General features: G+C 47.4%; 1 protein-coding gene across 2 annotated transcripts; it reads left to right on the forward strand.

Annotated features, from left to right (window-relative positions):
• Window positions 1–42: 42 nt before the first annotated feature.
• Window positions 43–19,231, forward strand: ATF6B (activating transcription factor 6 beta). 2 transcript variants are annotated; one of them, XM_084830689.1, is made up of 16 exons: window positions 43–148; window positions 1,290–1,393; window positions 2,036–2,120; window positions 4,339–4,457; window positions 4,543–4,672; window positions 5,839–6,015; window positions 6,282–6,463; window positions 6,941–7,126; window positions 10,582–10,673; window positions 11,981–12,151; window positions 12,721–12,828; window positions 12,972–13,062; window positions 13,266–13,336; window positions 14,517–14,628; window positions 18,062–18,146; window positions 18,278–19,231. In XM_084830689.1, exons 1-16 carry the CDS (start codon window positions 64–66, stop codon window positions 18,547–18,549), a joined length of 2,070 nt encoding a protein of 689 aa, XP_084686815.1. In that variant the 5' UTR covers window positions 43–63; the 3' UTR covers window positions 18,550–19,231. The 2 variants fall into 2 exon arrangements, with proteins under 2 accessions (XP_084686815.1, XP_084686814.1); XM_084830688.1 differs by lacking the exon at window positions 18,278–19,231 and having other exon boundaries at window positions 14,517–18,140.
• The last annotated feature ends 2,566 nt before the right edge of the window (window positions 19,232–21,797 follow it).

The raw sequence follows: 21,797 nt of genomic DNA on the forward strand, positions 1-21,797 counted from the left end.
TATGGCAGCAGTGGGCTGGGTGGGAGTCGCCGCTGGTGTAGTGTAGCAAAAGGCGGAAGGAAGATGGCGGCGTTGGCTTCGGAGCTGTTGCTCCTGAGCGACTCAAGCCGTTTCCGCGCGGATAACCTCCTAAGCAGCGAGGACTGGGGTGAATAGCAACGGGGGTCGTGGGATAGGAAGGAAAGGCAGCTATTGGCTGGGGAAAGCGGGCGGGGCTTATTGGGGTGGGCGGGGCGGGGCGGGGCGGGGGTTGAGGGAGGCGCTAGGGGGCCTAGTGTAGGGGGGCCTGCGTGTGGGGGGGGCACTAAAAAGGTGAAGAGGGCAGGTGGGGCAGAGGGGCTCCTTTTCCCCTAGGCAGGACTCTTGAGTCGGTAAGAGGTGTGCGACAGGCAGCTATGGAACAGGTGTAGTACCCTCCCCAATCTGCCTCCCCGATGGGGATAAGGTCCACCGGTTGAATGTCTGCCTGTCGTGCATCGGATGAAGTACACTCTAATACTCGAACATCTATGCTGTAATAAATTAGTTGTATGTTATTTTATTTACTTGGGAGGATTGTAACCCACTTTCAAGTCACATTGCCTGTAGTCGTTACGGGGCCACAAGGCTGTTATTTGTTGTTGTTGTTGTTCAGTCGTTCAGTCGTGTCCGACTCTTTGTGACCCCATGGACCATAGCACGTCAGGCCTTCCTGTCCTGCGCTCTCTCCCGGAATGTTATGTCTTATAATAGTTGCAGCTAACAAGGCCTGTTGTGGGAGAAAGGGGAGCAGCCTTTTTTGGGTGGTTTTCATTATATTTTTAACAAAATACATTGCTTGAACAGCAACAGTGTAAAGGAAAATATACATACTACAAAGTGAGCAGAAAATGTAAGGACATCATAGTAGATCAGGGGTAGGCAACCTGGTGTCCTCCTGGGCTACAACTTCCACCATTCCTGACCAATGGCCATGCTGAATGGGGCTTGGGAGTTTTAGTCCAAGCATTTGGAGGGCACCAGGTGGCCTACCCCTTTAGTAGGTGAAATAACACTGGCAAAAATGAAATTACTTGTATTAACTAAAAGTGAGTGGGTTATATAGTTAGTCATTGGACTCCATACTTCCAATTTTTATTATACTTGAGTGGGATGAAGCAAGGTGGGAGAAGACCTTGCTCAGCAAACGAACCCACAGATCACAGGTTGCAGTTTGAGCTTTAGGTGAAAGAAAGGAGGCAGTTAAGGGTGAAAGCATGTGTGAGTCTGTGAGTTGTCTCACTGTTTGCACATTGCTCTTGTCCCCACAGATGCAGGTCTCTATAGTTGCCTGGAGGATGACAGAGATGTGGCAGCTGAGCTTTTTCCCTGCCTCGAGCGCAGCATTGTGGATGGTGGCTGTGTCCATTCTATGGTGAGAGCAAGCTTCTTTCACACGTCTTCTAAAAAAAAGGATGCTCCTCTTGTGTCTTCTTAGCCCTTCTTGTTTTCCTCTCTTTCTCACTCCCCCAAATTTCATATACACTCTGAATCCAGTTTATCTTGACATCCTACTCCCCCTCACCCCTGCCACTTAATCTTTATATTCCCTTCTGAGATACACACAATTGTGTGAGGTATATGAACTGTGTGGACTAGGTTTGCATCTGGCAACTCTGGGTTCAATTTCTAATGGCCCCAGTTATATGGGTGGGTGGGTGGCCATATTTACACTTTTAGGTTGCATTCACTGGTCATCTCTGTGTACACCAGGTGTGTGAAGGCAAGGCTCCAGGCCCTGAATAGGCTGCACCAACTCTGTGCTCCTGGCTGCACAATAATATACTTGGCTACATGCCCTTCCTTCTCTTGCCCTGCAAACTAAAAAAAAATCCACCCTTGTCTGTAAGTCACACTGACAACACTCTTCTGTGTTTATAGCCTTTGCGGACTTTCATACTTCAAAGTGGAGGCTGTCATTTGACTGCCGTGTGTGTGTGTGTGTGTGTGTGTGATGCACCTACACATACATATGTGACCAATTTTGTTTTCTATGCCTTCTTTTCTCTCTGGGCAGCATTTCAGTGATGGGTTTGACCTGGACATGGAAACGACACCCCCAGACCCACCTTGGGACCCACTGCAGGACTCTCTTTTCCCTGGTGAGTATTTCTTTGGAGCTGTAGGAGGACTGCTGAAAGTTTGAGAGATGCAGAGCTGTGTGGATGCAGTAGGATGATACTCACGGAGAGGAGGTGCACATTAGGGCAGCCTGTCTTCTCAGGCTAATGCAAAAAAATTACCAGCATAGTCACTGGCTTGTATTTAACATGCAGTGGCCATAGCTTAATTAAGTATGTTTGCAGGCAGGACGTCCTGGACTTGATCTCCAATTAAAAAAAAGAACGGTCTCAGTGAGCCTTTGGAGAGACACTGTCAGAGTAGAAAACATTGGGCTTGATCAAACTGATGGACCACTCGGAATTAAGTGGCTCGTGCTTCATATGGAGGCTCCTTTCTTCCAGCTGGGGTTATGCCTGTGGGCTTCCCAGAGGCAGCTAGCTGACCACTGCTGGAAACAGAATGCCTGGCTAGCTGGAACCTAGGTCTGATCTGGCAGGGGAGTTTTTATTTCTGATCCCCAGAATAATTTGAGTGGTGAAATTATTCGCCTAGAAGTAATTGTTGTGCACCAAGAGTAACATTGAGCAAGGTTGTTCCCCTCCCGTGTTGGTGAATTGGAAGTAATGGACTGCCTAGTCCAGCCTTTCCCAACTTGGTTCCTTCCTGATGTGTTAGCCAGTATAGCTGGCTATGGGATTATGGGAGTTGTGGTCCTCACATCTGGAGGGAACCAGGTTGGGAAAAGCTGAGTCCTAGTCCAACTGTCTGACCTTAGCCACAATGTCTTATATTTAATACCAGTGGTTGTCAGCTGAATTGGCTGGTGGGTAGAGCAGAAGGGTTGAGAGGCCGAGTTGCTTGCCTGTCTTCCCCCACCTCCCAACTTTCTCAGCTCCCTCCCGTGACTTCCTCTGGGTGAGGCTGAAAATGACAAAATAATATGCAGTTTGTATCTGACAGTTTGTCTGTTCTTCTTCCTGAAGTTCTCTTGGCTGGGATCCAATGGCTCCTTTTTGCCACTGGAAGGCAATGAGAGGCCAACTGGCTACCATATGAGGGCCAGTCATTTACCACTGAGTTGGAGCCTCTCTGACCAACATCTGTCCAATCTCTATTTTTAATACAAACCTCCAGATGAGGTTTCACATCCTTCCTTTAACCAGCACTCTCATGGTTAGAAAGCTATTTTAGCATTTATCATAAGCTTTAAACAAAACATCTCTGCTCAAAGCGAATAATACTCATGAATGAAATTTGCATGTAGGTTTGCTTTTCTTTTTTAAATAGTCTCACTTCGGTTTGCATGTTTTATCACAAACCAGACTTTTTGAGGTGCTGCCACCATTGTTGGGCAAGAGGTCTATCTAAGGGAGTGCTTGTAAGTGGGTAAGGGCATGTGACTGGAACTATCCGCAGTGTGGGACTAGTAAATGCTGTATAGTGGACAGGCTTTGGTCCCAGAATTCATTTTCAGTTGATGTCAGCAAGCCTTTAAACTTGTCTTGCTGACATTTCAGATTTCACAAGAAATATTTCGGTTTTCACAGGAAAATAAAATAAATTTCAAGTTCTTCAAATTTTAATTCCTACACCAGATAACCAGTTTCCTGTGGAAAGTTAGGAAAGGTCAGTTGCAACTCTAGAGAAGGAACATCTATCTGCTTGATAATCGTGTAGGGTGTGTGAGGCCACCATTTTGGATATGTAACCCCCACTCCGGGGTTATCACGTCGTGCGAACCTGGCGAGCATGGGTTATGCGGGAGTTAAACAACCCTCATAACCCTGGTCTGTTTAAGGGTTGTGTGGGGGTTGTTTAACAAGATTTAACTCTGTGGGTTATTTGTTTAACCGTCACATAACCCACGCTCACTGGGTTCGCACAACACAACAACCCCCGAGCGGGGGTTGCATATGCAACCTTGTGCCCATGGGTGCAGTGGTTTATCATAGGTTAAATAACCCACGGCAAACCACACTGGGTTGTCTGACACCTAGTCATTCTCTCCTCCCCTGCAGAGCCAGGCGAGTGGCTACCCAAGCAAGACAGGGAGCAAGAATGTAAGGGGTTCGAGGCCTGTGGTGATGGTAGCTTCCTTGAAGTTTAGTGTTGGCAGGGGCTGGCTATAGGGACTTGGGGGACGTGTTATGTATGGGGTGGGGAAAGGAGATAATTCTGAGTGGTATCTTTTTTTTTCTTGAATGTGCTGGCTGGCAGGGAAAGCATGTTAGTAATATGTTTTTCTTTTTCCTTTAGAGCTACAGGTGAAGTCTGAGCCAGTCTCTCCTGCCTCATCTCATTGCTCTGATTCGTCTGCAGTGTCCTCTGATTCGTCCGCAGTATCCTCCTCCTCCTCCGCTGATCTTCCCGGGCAGGTATGTTTGTCAGAGAATCCTTTATGGAGAGAATTTTGTCCCTTCACTTTAAACTCCTGTGTTGAGACCTGTGCTTTTCTCACAGGCCCCCAGCCCAGCTGACGTGATTGGGGTGAAGACTGAGCACCCCCCAACCCCTCCGTGCATGTTTGGAGATGTTCTTTCTCCCCCTTTTGGCACTGTGCACATCAGTGTAGTCCCAGCTCCTGAGACAGGTACACAGGGGAGGAGCGCGAGGGGAGGAGCTTCTTGCTACCTTACAGAGTCTGCTGGGAGTGGGTGCAAATGGAACCTTTGTGCTTCTTTGGGAATTCTATAAGGAGTGGATTGACTCTGAAACTCTGCCAGGCCCCCAGAGCCAAAGGTAGCTCAGTGTGGGAGAATCTGACATCTAGGGCTATGGACACTGTATGCTTTGGAAAAAAATACTGACTACCTAGAAAAAAATAGTGTAAACTAAGAAAATACGAGAGACCCATGGCAAAAAAAAATGGCTAGTTAGTTTGAGTCAATACATAACGTTCTTTCTAGCTTACTAGCTCACCATCTTGCCTCATCATCTAGAGCGCCTTCCTGACAACAATATGGTGCCCTTCCTGTTCTTGGCCATATGTAATTTTTTTAATGAACCAAAGTGACATTTCATTTTTCTCAGAGAAGCACACTGTTCATTGAAATCCTACTGGTTGACAGATTCATCCTTACTTCATAGTGTATTTGTGAACATTCATGACATGCCAGCAGCTCACTGTCTTAACAACTGATGTCTTGAAATTTTTATTTGCTCTTGGTAATATGTAACTGCTTTGGATATATGTTATCTAGAAAGTGGTGTAAAAATGGATCAGAATTTAAATGAATGGTGTGGGGGTTCCTTGGCACCAAAATTAAGGACACTTGGTGGGAGTTCTGAGGGTTCTGGTAATGGTAAGGAATGCTCCAGAGAAGGGTTTGGCTTGGAGCAGCCGTGCTCAAATCTGCTCCAAGGGATAAGTGAAGTTCAGCACACATGAACTCTTTGGATGTCAAGCCTTTCAGGGACAAAATAAATGAAACACCATTCATGCAGTTGCTTATTGCATGACTGGCATCTTGTCTAGCTTGGCCCCCAGTTTTTCTCCACGTGGCTCTCCTTCAAATGGAGTAATGGGAGAGTCTACCTATTCTCACTTTATTGCTTCTGTTTCTCCACCCCACCCACCCCACCCCCAGCTTTCAGTTTGGGTAGCTGATGGTGGGAAGCCACTTTGGGGAATTAGAGCTTGTTACCCTTCTCTCTTTCAGAGAGGCTCATGGGTAAAAGTAATTTCTGACAAAGACTTTTAGAGCCCTGAGGAAAGGGAGTGTTTGCTTCTCCATTGATGGGCACATTCTGTTGCAGGGAAACCAGCAGCTCCCAACAAAGCAGAGAGCATTCTCAGTCGGAAGCCCCATATTCAACCAAAGCCAGTTGTGGTAACTGCCGTCCCAATGCAGCCAACAACCACGTCCAGTAAGACCATCTTATTGCAGCCTGTACCTGTAACCCAATCACAGACTATCAACACAGGAATTTCAGGTAACCGGGGAAGGAGGCCTCTGTTCTGATAACAAAAGGAATGCTCTAGAGAAGGGTTTGGCCAATAGCAGGATACTGGAATCTAGGTTCTAAGTGCAGCTTGAATGCACGCAGCCCCCAGGTGTTCTAGTGCCACACAGATTTTCCTTCAGTTGAAATTATGTGGGGAAGGGACCATTTCTTGTGGGACAAAGACTACAGTGTACATGTGGCAGACATAGAGTGTAGAACTGATGTGGCCTTGCCTCTTCTTTCCTTGATACCAGCACAGGGTGTTGTGATTTCTCAGTCTGAACTCCTGCATCTCCCAGTGTCTGGGCTGATCAAGGTTCAGTCCCCTGTGAAGGAAAGTCTCCCAGCAAAACCGTCTCCCTCTGCTCCCAAACCAGAAGCTAAAACCATTGTCCCTGCACCAACGCAAATAGGACCCTGCAACCAAGAGATAGATGTAAGTCATGTCTTTTAGTTGTAACTCATGCTTCCGTTTTCTCTGCTACCCCTGCCCTGGGACGCCTCAGTCCTGTCCCAGGGCCCCCCAGTAGCATACGACTTTAGTGGATATGGTTAAGCCTTCCGAGAGAGTCTAGCCACAGGGAGCTTTACAAGTAGATTACACCAGTAATGGCTGCCTGTTAATCTCTAGTATTTTATGGGTGGCCTCTGAACATGGAGGTATTGCTGCCAATAGCCACTGATCAATCAACCTGCCTTGCACTTACCTAAACTTTTAGATGCATCATTTATGGCAATGTCTGAGCCATATTTCTCTGGCAATGAATTCCATAGATTAACCTAGTGGGAAATACCTCCTTTCATTAGTCATACCAGATGCCTACAGGTTTCAGTGACAGAACCTCACTCATTCCTTTATATTATTCAATTATGCGTGTATGTATACGATTTTTTCTTTGTTAATTCCCTCTAGATCAAGGTGCTGAAAAGGCAACAGCGGATGATTAAGAACCGTGAGTCAGCCTGCCAGTCGCGGCGAAAAAAGAAAGAATACCTGCAGGGGTTGGAGTCCCGGCTGAGGGAGGCCCTGACAGACAATGAGCGACTGCGGCGGGAGAATGCTCTCCTCCGTCGCCGTCTGGACTGTGTCCTAAGCGAGGTGAGGGCCTGCTGGCCAATAAGGTACTGTACAGTAGTGGGTCCTGCAACTAAGTTGCGGTGCATCCTCACCTCGTAAGAGGATTGCTCTTGTTCAGGGTGCCAGGCAGCCGTGCTCTCCTCTAGAATAGTCCATTCTCTCCTCCCACTCCTCTCTCATAATACTTGAACCTGGGGTCATCCCATGAAGCTGACAGGTGGGAGATTCAGGACAGAAAAAAGGAAGGACTTCTTAACACAGTGCATAGTTAAACTATGGGATTCGCTACCACAAGGCGTAGTGATGGCCACCAATTTGGATGGCTTTAGAAGGGGACTGGACAAAGTCCTGGAGGTGAGGGCTATCAGTAGCTGCTAGTCCTGATGGCTATACACTACCTCCAGTATCAGAGGCAGTAAACCTGTGTAAACCAGCTGCTGGGGAACATGGGCAGGAGGGTGCTGGTGCATTCATGTCCTGCTTATGGCTTTCCTGTGGGTGGCTGCTGTGTGAACAGAATGCTAGACTAGATGGACCTTGGTCTGAACCAGCATGGCCCCTCCAGGAAATTCCTGACTTTTGTGGCGGATAAATTCCTCCTACAGAAAGTAGAGGAAGGAACTAGAGGTTTGGCTATCCTTGACTTGATCTTAACAAACAGAGATGACGTAGTGGATAAAGTAGCAGTTACAGGAACTCAGGGGGAAAGCTACCATGTTATACTTCTTGGTTCTAAGGGAAGCAAAAGCCAAGTGTAGTCAAACGCGTACCCTGGATTTTAGGAAAGCAGATTTTAATAAATTCAGAACAATGATCAGTAAGGTCCCATGACAAGCGACTCTAATGAGAAAAGGAGTCCAAGATGGGTGGGAGTTTTTTAAAAAGGAAATTCCCAAGGCATAATTACAAACCCTTCCAACAAGAAGAAAAGGTGGAAGACAACAGAAGAAGCTAATGTGGCTTCACAAAAAGCTTAGAGATGACCTGAAAACAAAAAAGCACACATATAGGAAGTGGAAGGAAGGCCAAGCAACAAAGGAAGAGTACAGGCAGGTAGCAGGGAATTGCAGGGATGGCGTCAGGAAGGCTAAAGCTGAGAACAAGCTGAGGTTAGCGAGGGATGCTAAAAGCAACAAACAGGCTTTCTTCAGCTACGTGCATAGTAAAAGACAGAGGAAAGAAATGGTGGTTCAGCTATTAAATAAGGCTGGCAAAATGATAACAGATGACAAGGAAAAGGCAGAAGTGCTCAATTCCTACTTTGGCTCAGTCTTCTCCCAAAAGAGGGTCTATGACCCCCCTGGCAAAGGCGAAGTACAGGCTGAAGGGGCAGGATTGCAGCTTGAGATCGATAGGCATATGGTCAAGGAACACCTCATTACTTTGAATGAGTTCAAATCTCCAGGGCCAGATGAACTGCATCCTAGAGTAATAAAGGAACTGGCAGAGGAACTCTCAGAAGCACTGTCTATTATCTTTGAGAAATCATGGAGGACGGGGGAAGTGCCAGATGACTGGAGGAGGGCTAATGTTGTCCCTATCTTCAAAAAGGGTAAAAAGGAGGAACCTGGGAACTACAGATCAGTCAGTGTGACATCAATCCCTGGGAAAATTCTGAAGCAGATTATAAAGTGATCAGTCTGTAAGCACCTTGAAAACAATGCAGTGATTACTCGAAGCCAACATGGATTTGTCAAGAACAAATCCTGCCAGACGAATCTGATCTCATTTTTTGATCAAGTAACCTCCTTTGTGGACTGTGGGAATGCTGTGGACATCATATACCTCGACTTCAGCAAAGCTTTCAACAAAGTGCCCCATGATATCCTGATGAGCAAACTAGCTCAAAGTGGGCTAGATGAAACAATGATCCAGTGGATCCACAGTTGGCTACAGAATCGGACTCAAATGGTATCTTCTCAAACTGGGGAGAGGTAACGAGCAGGGTACCACAGGGCTCAGTCCTGGGCCCAGTGCTCTTCAACATTTGTATTAATGACTTGGAGGAGGAGGTCCAGGGAATGCTGATCAAATTTGCAGATGACACAAAATTGGGTTGGATAGCTACTTTGGAAGACAGAAACAAAATTCAAGGGGATCTTGATAGACTGGAGTGCTGGGCAGAAAACAACAGAATGAAAATTGACAGGGATAAATGCCAAGTTCTGCACCTAGGAAAAAGAAACCAAATGCACAGTTACAAGATGAGGGATATGTGGCTCAACAACACGACAAGCGAGAAGGATCTTGGAATTGTTGTCGATCACCAGCTGAATATGAGCCATCAATGAGATGTGGCTGCAAAAAAGGCAAATGCTCTTTTGGGCTGCATTAATAGAAGCATAGCTTCCAAATCCCAGGAACTACTAGTATCCCTCTACTCAGCACTGGTTAGGCCTCATCTGGAGTACTGTGTCCAGTTCTGGGCACCACATTTTCAGAAGGATGCAGACAAGCTGGAGAGGGTTCAGAGGAGGGCAACAAAGATGATCAGGGGACTGGAAACAAAGCCCTGTGAAGAGAGACTGAAAGAACTGGGCCTGTTTAGCCTTGAGAAGAGAAGACTGCGGGGAGACATACCAACTGGACTACAACAGGATGGGGTTTGAAATGAATATACCAGAGCCAGAGGAGTGGAAGATCCTCCCAGGCAGTCTGGCACTGTAGTACTTTCCCTCTGCCTCTTCCTGTGTCTCCTTACAGGAGAAAACAGTGGGATAGTGATGATGGGATTTCCTCTCTTTGTGAGACAATGGCAGGATAAGATGTCCTGCTTTCCAGTATCTGCCTTGCCTCTTGGGGCAGGCAGGGTGAGTGGATGGATGCTGATGCATTTCAGTGAGTAAGAACAACTCATTTCTGTATCTGTTAATAGTTATCCCACCAGCACTGAAATGTTTACGTTCCCTTGGTAGAGGTGACGTTATTTCTTTATTTTAAAATGTATTTTCCATATTTATATGTTACCCTTTATCATAGACTCTAGGACAGTTTACAATATGAAAAAGCAATCAAATACAACAATAATAAATATTAAAACACAGTAATAAAACTGAAGCATCAGTTACAAAAGTTATGGCGTTTACCACTGGTAAGATGAGAGTTTTCATGTGTTTTATCCCTGCGGTGCAGCAGTTAATTTATCCATCATTTAATGAAGAGGAACGTGTTCTCTTTAAAAGTTACGATTTGGCTCCTCTCTTTTTGAAACGTGAATCATACATCGCCGACGTAGGCAGTTGCGGAAATGCTTTCTTGCCCCTTTGAATAACAGCTGCATTCAGCTGGATGTGTTCCTGGCCCCTCTGCGTGAGCTTTCAGGTCTGATGTCTAGTAGTACCATGCAGTGCTACAGCATAATGACGTGAGGCCCAGTATGGAGTCACTGGGGTTAACAGTTCCATTACAAGGAAGGTAGGAGCTCCAAGCAGGCCGTATGCCGTTTTGGCTGACGACTTGCCTCTCTTCCCATTTAGAACAGCGAGCTGAAGTTTGGCTCTGGGAACCGGAAAGTCATCTGCGTCATGGTCGTGCTGCTCTTCATAGCCTTCAATTTTGGGCCTGTCAGGTGAGGCTCCATTCTCAGTCTTAGCTAATAACTAACTCTGCTAATCATTCCCTGTCCTGTCCTGAAGTCTTTTGAAGTTGCCAAAGCCCCAGGAAATTTGTGTGTGCGCACGAGAGAGTGATAATGACAGAGAAGTTGTCCTGTGGGCATGTGTGTGCTTGTTGGATACCAAGCTAAACTCAGCAGACTGGTTAGGGAGGCAGTTTACCTGGGATAAACTCTTTCTGGGAAGATCATCATCTCCCTACCAAATCTATTCCTACAGGGCTCTTTTTGCTGATGCGGATGTTTTGGGGGGGCCTTTAATTAGGAAGAGTCACATATCATGGGTTGCTGTTCTTATCTTGTATATGTTTGGTCTCCATAGACCTACCGCTGCCACTTACGCTTCATGGGCTTTTGGCCCCACTTTTCACAACTCATTTTCTCCTTATCCACATATGTGTTTTTTCCAACTACAATAATGCTTTGTGCATCTGACAAAGTGGGCTCTAGTCCACTATAGTTTTTGCTACAATAAATCTGGCAGCCTTTAAAATGCTGCACAATTCCCTCATTTTTGCACATGGTTTGACTGTTTCAGAGGTGGGGAACCTCAGGTCTGGGGTTCCAGTCTGGCCTTCGGGGTTCCCCAGATAACTGTTCCCCTTCCCCGGCTCCACCCCCTTCCTCCCAACCAATCATTTGGTAGTTTCCTGGCTTTTGTGCAGCTTTTTTCCCCACTCTAAATGGTTGAAATCCTTCTCCTAAGGCTTCGGAATTGGCTGTAAGAGCTTTAACCTGCAATATGCTGGTATTTTTTTATATTTTTGCCCTACCCCTTTTGTCTTCGGCCCCCAACGCGGCCCTCAAGAGCTTCTCCAAAATGGAATTTGGCCCTTGGGCTGAAAGAGTTTCTTCACCCCTGATACTTTTTCTTTGTCCTCTGTAGCTTTTCGTAGCTGTGCTACATCTAACTAGCTTTGCCTTCCTACTCTGGTACATTCCAGGAAGATGACAGAAAAGGCTTTATAATCCAGAAATCCTTCCCCCGTCTTTGATAGTTGTGGGGAGTTTGGGTCACCTTGCTTACCCCTCACCCACTCTTGTCTCCAACAGTTGGGGCAGATTCAGGAAGAACCATGGTGGGTCGGTCACTATTCTGGCCTGTAAACCCTGTGGTGTGAAAGGCTCCATTTTACTTCTGCAGGTTGTGGGTGGGCAGTTGTTGTCCGGATATTCTGCTTTGCTGCATACGTCAAAATTAATTCCCTGATGAGATGTCTCAGAATCTCCAAGGAGCTGACCTCACTTGCCCTTCTCTCCAGCATCAGTGAGCGCAAGGCAGCAGACGTGGACCTGCTCAAACAGGAAGCGGACTCTGGCCCAGGTCACAGGCACCTCCTAAGCATTCCAGAGGAATCTCGTGAAATTCCAGAGGAGGAGCAGGAGGAGCAGCAAGAGGAGGCCCTGGCCAGGCCAGGGAAGGCACAATTCCGGTAATTGGGATGCGGGGAGTAGGGAGGAGAAATAACAAGATGGTGAAGAGAAGGAGCTGCCTGCACATCCCTCTGCTGAATTGTTTGGGGGTGTTCTGGCAGCCAGAAAGAACCCTTCGTCTTCCAAGTTACTTCCCTGTCGGATCACATGAAGGGGGAAATACTAGTAAGTACTCATTTATTTATTGGTGTCTGGCTACTTGCAGTTTTGACATTGATGTCCTCATGCTTCAGGGCGAGCAGCTATTTATGAACCTGACGTAAATTCCTCGCTGCTCAGCTGTGTGATTAGTTTTCAGCCCATGCTTGTTTCCCTTTGCCATTAATCCTCTTAAAAAAAATTGTATTGCACCCTTCCTCACAAAGTGCCCAGGGTGGCTAACAGCGTATATAAAACATAATGCGTTGCATAGACAACATTAAAATCATAACTCTTAGAATCATGAATATGAAAAGTAAAATACAACAAAACTTATCAACAGAATCAGTCAAAAAACAACTAGAACGCTTCACCGCATCTTTAATATTCATCCTTTGTCCCCCCTGCATACCTCCTCTCCTCCCCCCAGGAACCTGTCGGCTCCTTTCTCTGACATGAAGGATCTCATGCTGAGGGACTTGGACAAGCTGTTCCTCGCCTCAGATTGCCGCCAGTTCAATCGCACTGAGTCGCTCCGGTAAGTCCCAGGGCAGGAGAGAGAGGGAGAGTGTGTGTGGCTAAGCATTTCTGGTGGTTTTGCTTGCGGGCATGTCTGTTGGGAGCAATGATGCCCAGGAACATTGTGGCTTACCCTCCTTTTTCCTGCTCTTCCGCCTCCAGACTGGCAGATGAGCTCAGCGGCTGGGTCCGACGACACCAGATCAACCGGAAGAAGCCCTCGCAATCTCGCAAGGCAGCACAGGCCAGCCAGGTGTGACATGGTGGGCCTGGAAAGGAAGGGAAGTGGGCATGTGGTGATAACCACCAGAAGCTGGATGGGGGTGTCCAGCATCTTGACATAGTTTTCTGAAAAGGTGTGGGGGGGTGTTAATGCTTGAAAAATTGCTCAGATGTCTCTCTCATGCTGGCACCCTCTCCTGCCCCTACCCTCCGCCTGTATTTTCTTCATTTCAGGACAAACCAAAAAGGAAGCCTCCAAACCCCTCCCGCTATGTGCCTGCCAGCCCTCCCAGACACACTGAGAGGTAAGCAGCTCTCGTGTTGAATCCTCCTGACGTAGCTTGCCCTTTTGTCTTTCCATGGTGGGCCTCTTCCATAAGCTGCCGCCTTAAGGGGACGTCCTTGGATCCAGTTCCTTCGATTCTTCGCCCAGCTTGTTGTGGGTGACAGCGCTGACTGCTTCTCCAGCGGTTTCTCCTCCCTCCAGCAACCAGGATGCCCAGGGACTGTGAGCCGCATCTCCTCCAGTATATGCATCTCTGATGCAATACCTTTTATCATGTATCGGTATTTCCGATTGAGTACTTTGCACTTCCTCTCTCTTTCTCATTGCGCCTCCTGCTATTTAGGGCACACAGGGAACGACGGAGCCGGTCAGTACATTTCTCAGCATTGCTTGATGACTGCACCAGCATCAAGTGATGACTTAGTTTTGTGACTGTCCCTTCACACATGCAGCACCACAGATACAGCTTCCATATCACTCGAGTGCACTCCTTTTATATGGAGGTGATCCACACATTCAGCTGCTGGTCATAGTGAAGTTGAGTGAACTAGTCTTGTCCAGGAACTGAGCCCGAAAGAGTGTGACTTGCCTAGGGCCCCATGTGGAGGCCATTGCAGAGGTGCAGTGCAGCTCAGGCTCCCTGCATCCAAGTCCATTGCTCTGTCTTGGGCTTGCCCAGATGTTGTCTCCCTGGCTTAGGCGGCACACACCCTCCCATAAGCTCAATAGATTCTCCTTCCAGCTGTCAGCAGCTGGTAGCCCAAGGCCACAGATGGTAGGAAGGGGCTTGGTAATGATCTGCACTCCTCCTTGTTACTATGTTTGCCCCAAGAGAGGCACCAAAGATCCTTCCTGCCTTCAGCCTCTTAAGGCAGGAGCTGTAAGCTTCTGTTCTGAATCTGCTTGCTTATAAGTGGGCCTTTATTCCCAAGCAGAGTATAGTTTCTGCTGCTGGCTCAGGTGGGCCATGACACCAGCAGCATCACTCTCCTCTCCCCTTGGGAGGACAGCCGCCCATGGCTCTTCTTGCTCATCCGCTTCATGAGTCGGATCCTCATCACCTTTCTTCCCCCACTCCGCTCCGTCCAACATAGACCCCATTCCTGTGTCCCATGACTGTGATGTGTGTAGTGGGTGGGGAAGATTTCCCCACTCTGAACAGGCCTGTCTCCATGACAACTCTTTCTTTGTGCTTCCAGGGATTCCTTGAGTCAGCTACAGGTATATCAGCACCCCGACCACAAAGAGCATGACTTTATGGATGCCATTGATAGGCGAGAGGATACCTTCTATGTTGTGTCCTTCCGCAGGGTGAGTAACAGGCAGAGCTGTATCTTCAGCCTATCACGTGGCAGTGAAGGCAGCAAAAAGGAATATTATGCTGCCTCTATCACGTCTGCAGAGTGCTGTCCCAGGAGGCTGTTCCAGGTGGTCCGGAGCCTGGTTGGTCCAGTTGCTCCAGAACTGTCGGAGCATTCTAAGGCTTCCTGTGAGGGCTTGGCAAGGCACTTTGCAGATAAAATTGATTGTATTAGGAGTATTATTCCATGCGCTGTGGATACAGTTAGTGAGCAAGAGGCAGTCTGCGGGAAACCGGTTTCGTGGGATCGGTTCCAGCTCCTTCCTTCTGATGAGGTGGACAAGGTGCTTTCATCTGTAAGGCCAACCACCTGCTTACTTGATCCTTGCCCATCTTGGCTCATTATGAGCTGCAGGGAGAGGCTGGGTGAGGGGATCAGGGTGGTGGTGAACGCCTCCCTTGAGGAGGGAGTGATGCCATCAGCTCTCAAGGAGGCTGTGATAAAACCGCTTTTTAAAAAGCCCTCCTTGGATCCCCAAGTTCTGAACAATTTTTGCCCAGTTTCGGATCTGCCATTTTTGGGCAAGGTGATTGAGCAGGTGGTGGCGATGCACTTGAAGGCACTCTTGGAAGAAGCCGATTATCTAGATCCATTTCAGTTGGGCTTCAGGCCTGGGCATGGGACAGAAATGGCCTTGGCGGATGATATGAGGAGGGCTCTGGATAGGGGCGAATGCTCCTTCCTTGTTCTCCTCTCAGCGGCTTTTGATACCATTGACCACGATATCCTCCTGGACCGCCTGGAGGGGTTGGGCATTGGAGACACTGTATTACGGTGGTTCCTGTCCTTCCTCTCCGGCAGGTACCAGAGGGTAGCACTGGGAGAGGAGGTTTCAAACCCGTGGCCACTCACTTGTGGGGTGCCACAGGGTTCCATCCTCTCCCCGATGCTATTTGAAGCCGCTGGGGGCTATCAGCAGGAGGTTTGGGGTGCGGTGTCATCAGTATGCGGATGACACGCAGCTCTACCTCTCATTTAAATCTTCACCAAGGTTGGCTGTAGAATCCCTGTCCAAATGTCTGGAGACAGTGAGTGGCTGGATGGGGAGGAATAAGCTGAAGCTGAACCCTGACAACACCGAGGTACTTTTGGTGGGAGACAAGAGTAGGTTGGGGGATGTTGACTTGGTGTTGAATGAGGTACGGCTACCCTTGAAAGACCAGGTCTGCAGCCTGGGTGTCATTTTAGACTCCCAGCTGTCCATGGAGGCTCAGGTGTCAGCTGTGAGCCGTACAGCGCTGTACCAACTCCATCTGATACGGCGGCTGCGCCCCTTCCTTCCCAACCATCTGCTCCCATCGGTAGTACGTGCCCTGGTCTCCTCTCGTTTAGACTACTGTAATGTGCTCTACGTGGGGTTACCCTTGAAGACGGTTCGGAAGCTGCAGCTGGTACAGAACGTGGCAGCTCACCTGATTAATTGCAGCTGCTGGCGTGATCACATCACTCCGGTGCTGAAGGAGTTGCACTGGTTACCATGTTGTTTTCTGGGCCAAATTCAAGGTGTTGGTTTTGACCTTTAAAACCCTATACGGCTCCAGCCCAGCCTATCTTAAGGAGTGCCTCCAGCAACACCAGACAGGCTGCTTAACAAGATCAGCCTCGGATGACCTTCTCTCTGCCCCATCAGCCAGGACAGCTAGGCTGGTGAGGACAAGGGAGACGGCCTTCTTTGTGGTGGCCCCCACACTGTGGAACTCCCTCCCTAGGGAACGCCACCATGCCCCCTCTTTAATGAGCTTCCACCACGCATTAAAAATGTGGTTGTTCAGGCAGGCATTTGGGGTGGGTTAGGGTATTTTTTTAGAAATAATGATGTTTTAAAGTAGAATTTTATTGTTTTAAAATTGTATTGCTGTATATCGCTCAGAGTGGCTGAGTGACAAGCCAGATGGGCGATTAAGAAATTCAATAATAAATAAAATAAATAACTGCGGTGGCCACAGAGAAGGTTGTGTGGACAGTACAATAATACCTTGATTAAGACCAATCCAAAGTTCACAGTGTGGCCTGCCAGCTTTTGAGGTACACAGCATTCGTCCAGCATATGGTTCCAACAAAAGAAGCGGGGGAAAGCTAGGGAATACACGTTGTGGCATTTTGTCCTGGTTCAGAGCTTCTCTCAAAATATATTGTCAGTATGTTGGCAACCCCTGACTGCCGTATATTTTCCTCACAAAACCAGATACCATCATAGAGCAAGCTTAGTGTATACTCTTGATATGGGTTATACAGAATTTGTATTTCCAGGAAACACACTCTCAGACAAGATTTGTCTTTTTTGCTATAAAAATATCAGCGTAACAGTACTCAATACAAAGCTTGTGCGTGCATAGATTCAAACACACGATAAATTTAACATCATCCTAAGTCAAGGCTCCTAAGCAGAGTTAATACAATTGTTAGTTTCACTGATAATCAATATCAAGCTTACCAGCTTGATTCCCCAGGTAACACAGTGGGGAAGTTAATCCAAGGGAGGGCTCCCTCTGTTGTGTGTTCAGAATCTCCTATATATACTTTGTGGAGGCTGTAGTATTAAGTGTCTTTTAGACTGTTTTTACTACTTTATTTAGTTTCTTATGTAAAATTACTAAAGATGCACTTCTACCCTAAATCTTCATGTGTCTAAATAAGATTGTTGGATTTCAAAGCTTCTTATCAAGATAAATGACTGTAACAACATACTTGCAAAAACGTTTTGGCGTTCCTAGACATGTTACAGGCGTTTATGACACAGAAATATTTCCTTGATTCTGTCTTGTCTTGTGATCTTCTTTTCTCATTACACATCTGTTGTATTTTATGATCTGGGGAGAGCCTTGTTACGTACCTGGTTTCGTTACGAAGCTAGTTGTTTTATAGTACCCCCTTTTACAGTGCTAAGAGGAAGACGTAGCTATAAATTTAACATGGGCACCTCTTTGTCTGGATTCCTTTCTTATCAGTAAAGGTTGCCAATCATCAGTCACCAATGGCCTGACATTGCTGTTTCTCATCCGGCAAACCTCAGAGGAACACAGGAAGCTGCCTTATACTGGGTCAGACCATCTAGCCCAGTATTGTCGACGCTGACTGGCAGCGGCTCTCCAGGGTTTCAGGCAGGATTCTTTCCTAGCCCTACCTGGAGAAGCCGGGGATCGAACCTGGGACCTTCTGCAGGCCAAGCAGGTGCTCTATCACGCTGAGCTATGCCAGAAGGCCAAGTTGCATTATATTAGCCATTGGAATCTCATTTTTCAATCCAGAATTCTCTTGGAGGCATTTGATTATAGAATTTCCTAGTTGGGCAGCAGGGGTTAGATGATGCAAATATGAAAGATTTGCCTGATCTGCCACAATGTATATTATTGATGATGATGGGTTTTGTCTGTCTGTCTTAGGATCACTTGCTACTGCCTGCCATCAGCCACAACAAAACCTCTCGACCTAAAATGTCACTGGTGATGCCAGCCATGGCCCTCAACGGTAAAATAAATCAACATGTGGGTGGAACTGAGGGGTTGGTTGTGTGTTTTGTTTGAGATGTTGACACAAACCTCACAGACCCCTTTTTCCACTCCAGTTGCCATTCAGTGTTTTTTGTTTTCCTCCCTCAGAGAGCCTGTACAATTCCTCCCTGGGCTATGAGGTGATGATGCAGATAGACTGTGAGGTCATGGACACCCGCGTCATTCACATCAAGAGCTCGACGGTGCCCCCCTTCCTGAGACGCCAAGACGCCACCACTGACAACCGCACCCAGCCTTCCCCTCAGGCCTTTGCCGGAAGAGCGACTCGCACCTCTTTGCGGTCCCATCGGCCCACCTTCTCCTCAGGAAGGCGGCACCCCTCTCGCACCCTGTACCTCAGCCAGCATGGAGGGGGCTAGCCTGACCCTCTGGGAGGGTAGAGAGAGCTCCCACTACACTGGGATGGGACACGGTCCTGGGAACAGTACTGCTCCTGCCAGGGAGATGGACACAACCCTTCAGCGGAACCCTGCCTGTGCAAGGAATGGACGTACCACTTTGGCTTGCTAGCACCCATTTTGTGGGATGGCTGGGCCTATTTCCTCAGAGACTTTACCTGCCCTGCCGCCACTCATCACCCCTTTGTTGGGATGTTCCTTATCTAATCTCACTGCTGCCAACAGGCTGGGTCAGTAGGGATTGCCTCCTACAGCTACGGGGACTGTGCAGCCCCTGCCTTCCTCCGCAGCCAGATCTCCGTGCCTCAGCGCTGTCCTGAAGAGACGTTTTGCCTGTCTCTACTGTCCCCTGGTGGCTGAGGCAAAGCTGAGCGTTTGAGTAAATAAGGGAGAGAGGTGAAGGGTGTCTTAAACTGCTGTCTGCAATCGTGAGTGTGAGAGGGAGAGAAGATCATTCTCTTTTCTACAAAGGGGAGTGTGTGTGTGTGTGTGTGTGTGTGCGCGCGCGCGCGCGTGCGCGCGCTCCCTTCCGAATTTTGATGGCACTTAGACCTTCCCCTTTGGATCCTTCTTTGTGTGTTTTCCCCCCAATTGTGTTTTTTATAAAACAATAGCCACAAATAAACCTAATATGTGACCCTGACCTTTTTCTCTGTGTTTTTTGCCCTCATGTGCAAGTACCGTAAGGCAGAAACTCGTGTGGTCCAACAAGAGTGTTGTGCTCAACTAAGGGCACGATCTATGTCCCCTAGACGGCATCTGGGGGATATAGGATAGTTTGGATTATGGGATCCAAGGTCGGAATCAGGACTCCGACCTTGGAGCCCAGAAACCATGCTCCCCTGCCCCCTTGGGGCTGGTGCAGTTCTCTCCACGCCGGCTACATCTCCACGCTCGGAAATGGAGCAAAAAGGGGGCGGTCCCGGGGTAGGGAAGGGAGGAGACTGTGGAAGCTGCTTTACGCAGGTTCCTAGGGAAGTCTTGTCCTTCTTCCCTCCTCCTCCCCGAAGCTGTGCCTAGATGGGCAAAATTGCTCGTCTAAGGAAAATGCAGGGTGGCCGGATCATGGAGGCGAGGAACACCTCTGTGCTCCATCTGCTTTGCATTGGATACTCGGCAGCCTCCCAGTGTCGGAGGCTGCCAACTATCAAGGTAGGATTGCACCCTAAATGATTCAGTACCTTCCTGCTGGCAATTGGTGCTGAGGTAGATTTGTTATTAACTAGAGAAAAGATGTAGCTTTGCACAGGTTGGAATAGCCCTTCGTTTGCTGTAGTGAAGCCTTCAAGCAACATTACGCAGCTGTCAGAACTGGACGCATTGCGCCTGCTCTGTCTGGGAGAAGCCATGCCTGCTGGCACCCCTGGGCCTGGCCCGTGCCATGGTGTACCTCTGTAGTGCCTTGAGGGAGGGGTTTGCCCACACCATTCCCCTGAGGGAGTGCTGCCCCACAGCAGTGTGGTGGAGTCAAGGGAATAAGTCCCTGTGTCTGCTCTCTCCTGACTTTAAACTGTCTTGGGTTGACTGCAAAGCTTTATTCATGCTGCCTTGATTTTCTTTCTAGTAATTCTGTCTTGGATCTTTTTCAATTCGGATTCCGTCTCTTGCATTCCTCTGAGACAGCTCTTATGAAGATTACTGATGATCTTATTACAGCCAAGCTCAAAGGCCTCTGTTCTGTTCTTATTTTTCTTGATCTTTGACGCGGCTGATCATGATCTTTTGCTGAATTCCCTTTGTGACCTTGGATTCTGCAACTGTCTTTAACTGGTTTGTTTCTTACTTGTTGGATCAGTCGTTTAATGTGCTGGCTAACAACTGCACTTCATCTTCCTTTCCCTTCTCAGTCGGGGCTCCCTAGGGTTCAGTTTTGGGCCCATTGTTCTTTTCTCCCTGTCTTTGAATAAGATTACCCAATCTCATGGCTTCCAATATCATTTGTAAGCCGATGGATGCACAGTTATATCTTTCATCTTTCCCAGTGTTCATCATTGTATCTCGGCATGTCTCTTGGATATTTCAGCTTGGATGCTTCATTGTTGTCTGAAACTTAATATGGCAAAGACAGAACTGCTTGTCCCCCTGCCCCCGAGTCTTCTCCCCATTAACATTTTCCATTACTGTCAATAATGTTATTCTTTATCCAGTTGAGGAAGCATGTTGTCTCGGCTTCTTTTTCGATTCTTCTCTCTCTTTCATTCCTCATATTGAGGCTGTAGCAAAGTCTTGTCATTTCTTCCTTTATAACATCACCAGTATTTGACTGCTCTTATCCATCTCTTCTGGTAAGACTCTTGTTCATGCTGTGGTTGCCTATTGCAGTCTTCTCTTGATTGATCTTCCTTTATCTCAGATTAGTTTTTTGGGTTCTATTCAACATTCTGCCACTAAGATAATTTTCTTGGCCTGTTGCTTTGATCATGATACTCCACTTCTGAAATCTCTTCACTGGCTTCCTATTTCATCTAGGATTCAGTATAAGCTGCTTCTTCTGACTTTTGAAACTCGTCATGGGCTAGCTGCTCCTCATCTCTCAGCCTTTATTTCACCTTAGAGCTCTGCTCGTGTTCTTCATTCCTCGAATGCTACGTTTCTTACCTGCCCAAGGGTTTTTATTTCCCTTGCTTAGCTCTGTCCATTTTCTCTTGCTGCTCCCTATACCTGGAATTCTCTTCCTGAATATTTGCAGATGGTTGGTTTAATTTCTGTTTTTAAATCTCAGTTAAAACGTTTCTCTTTTTCAACGTTTCTGGAACTTTAGCTTAGATTTTATTAATTGCTTGGTAATGTTGATTATTTATTTTTGTAGTGTTTCCCGTCCCCATTCGGTGCATTCCCTTCCCTTCGTTTTAATTTTATATTGAGATTTATTAGAATGTACGCCTTTGCGGCAGGGATTTGTTGTTTTGTTGTTTTATTCTGTACAATGTCATGTGCATTGATGGATACACACACACACACACACACACACACACACACAAAATAGGCTGGTTAGGGAAACCTGTCATCTGGTAACTGCAGGTGCCGCATTGCACTCTTCAAATACATGGACACATTTAAATTAATGCATTTTAAAAACCAAATAACTCAGAGGTGTGCACACCTGTAGGGGCCCCTTAGTGTGCCTGGCACATGTCAGATGTTTAAGTTTCATCGACTTGAAGCTATGGTGCAGAAAAGATGACACACATTCTCTTTCATTATTATAG

The sequence above is a fragment of the Heloderma suspectum genome, chromosome 2 (genome assembly GCF_057233095.1).
Source record: "Heloderma suspectum isolate Gila_16-S chromosome 2, 16-S_ref, whole genome shotgun sequence".
Taxonomy (NCBI): domain Eukaryota; kingdom Metazoa; phylum Chordata; class Lepidosauria; order Squamata; family Helodermatidae; genus Heloderma; species Heloderma suspectum.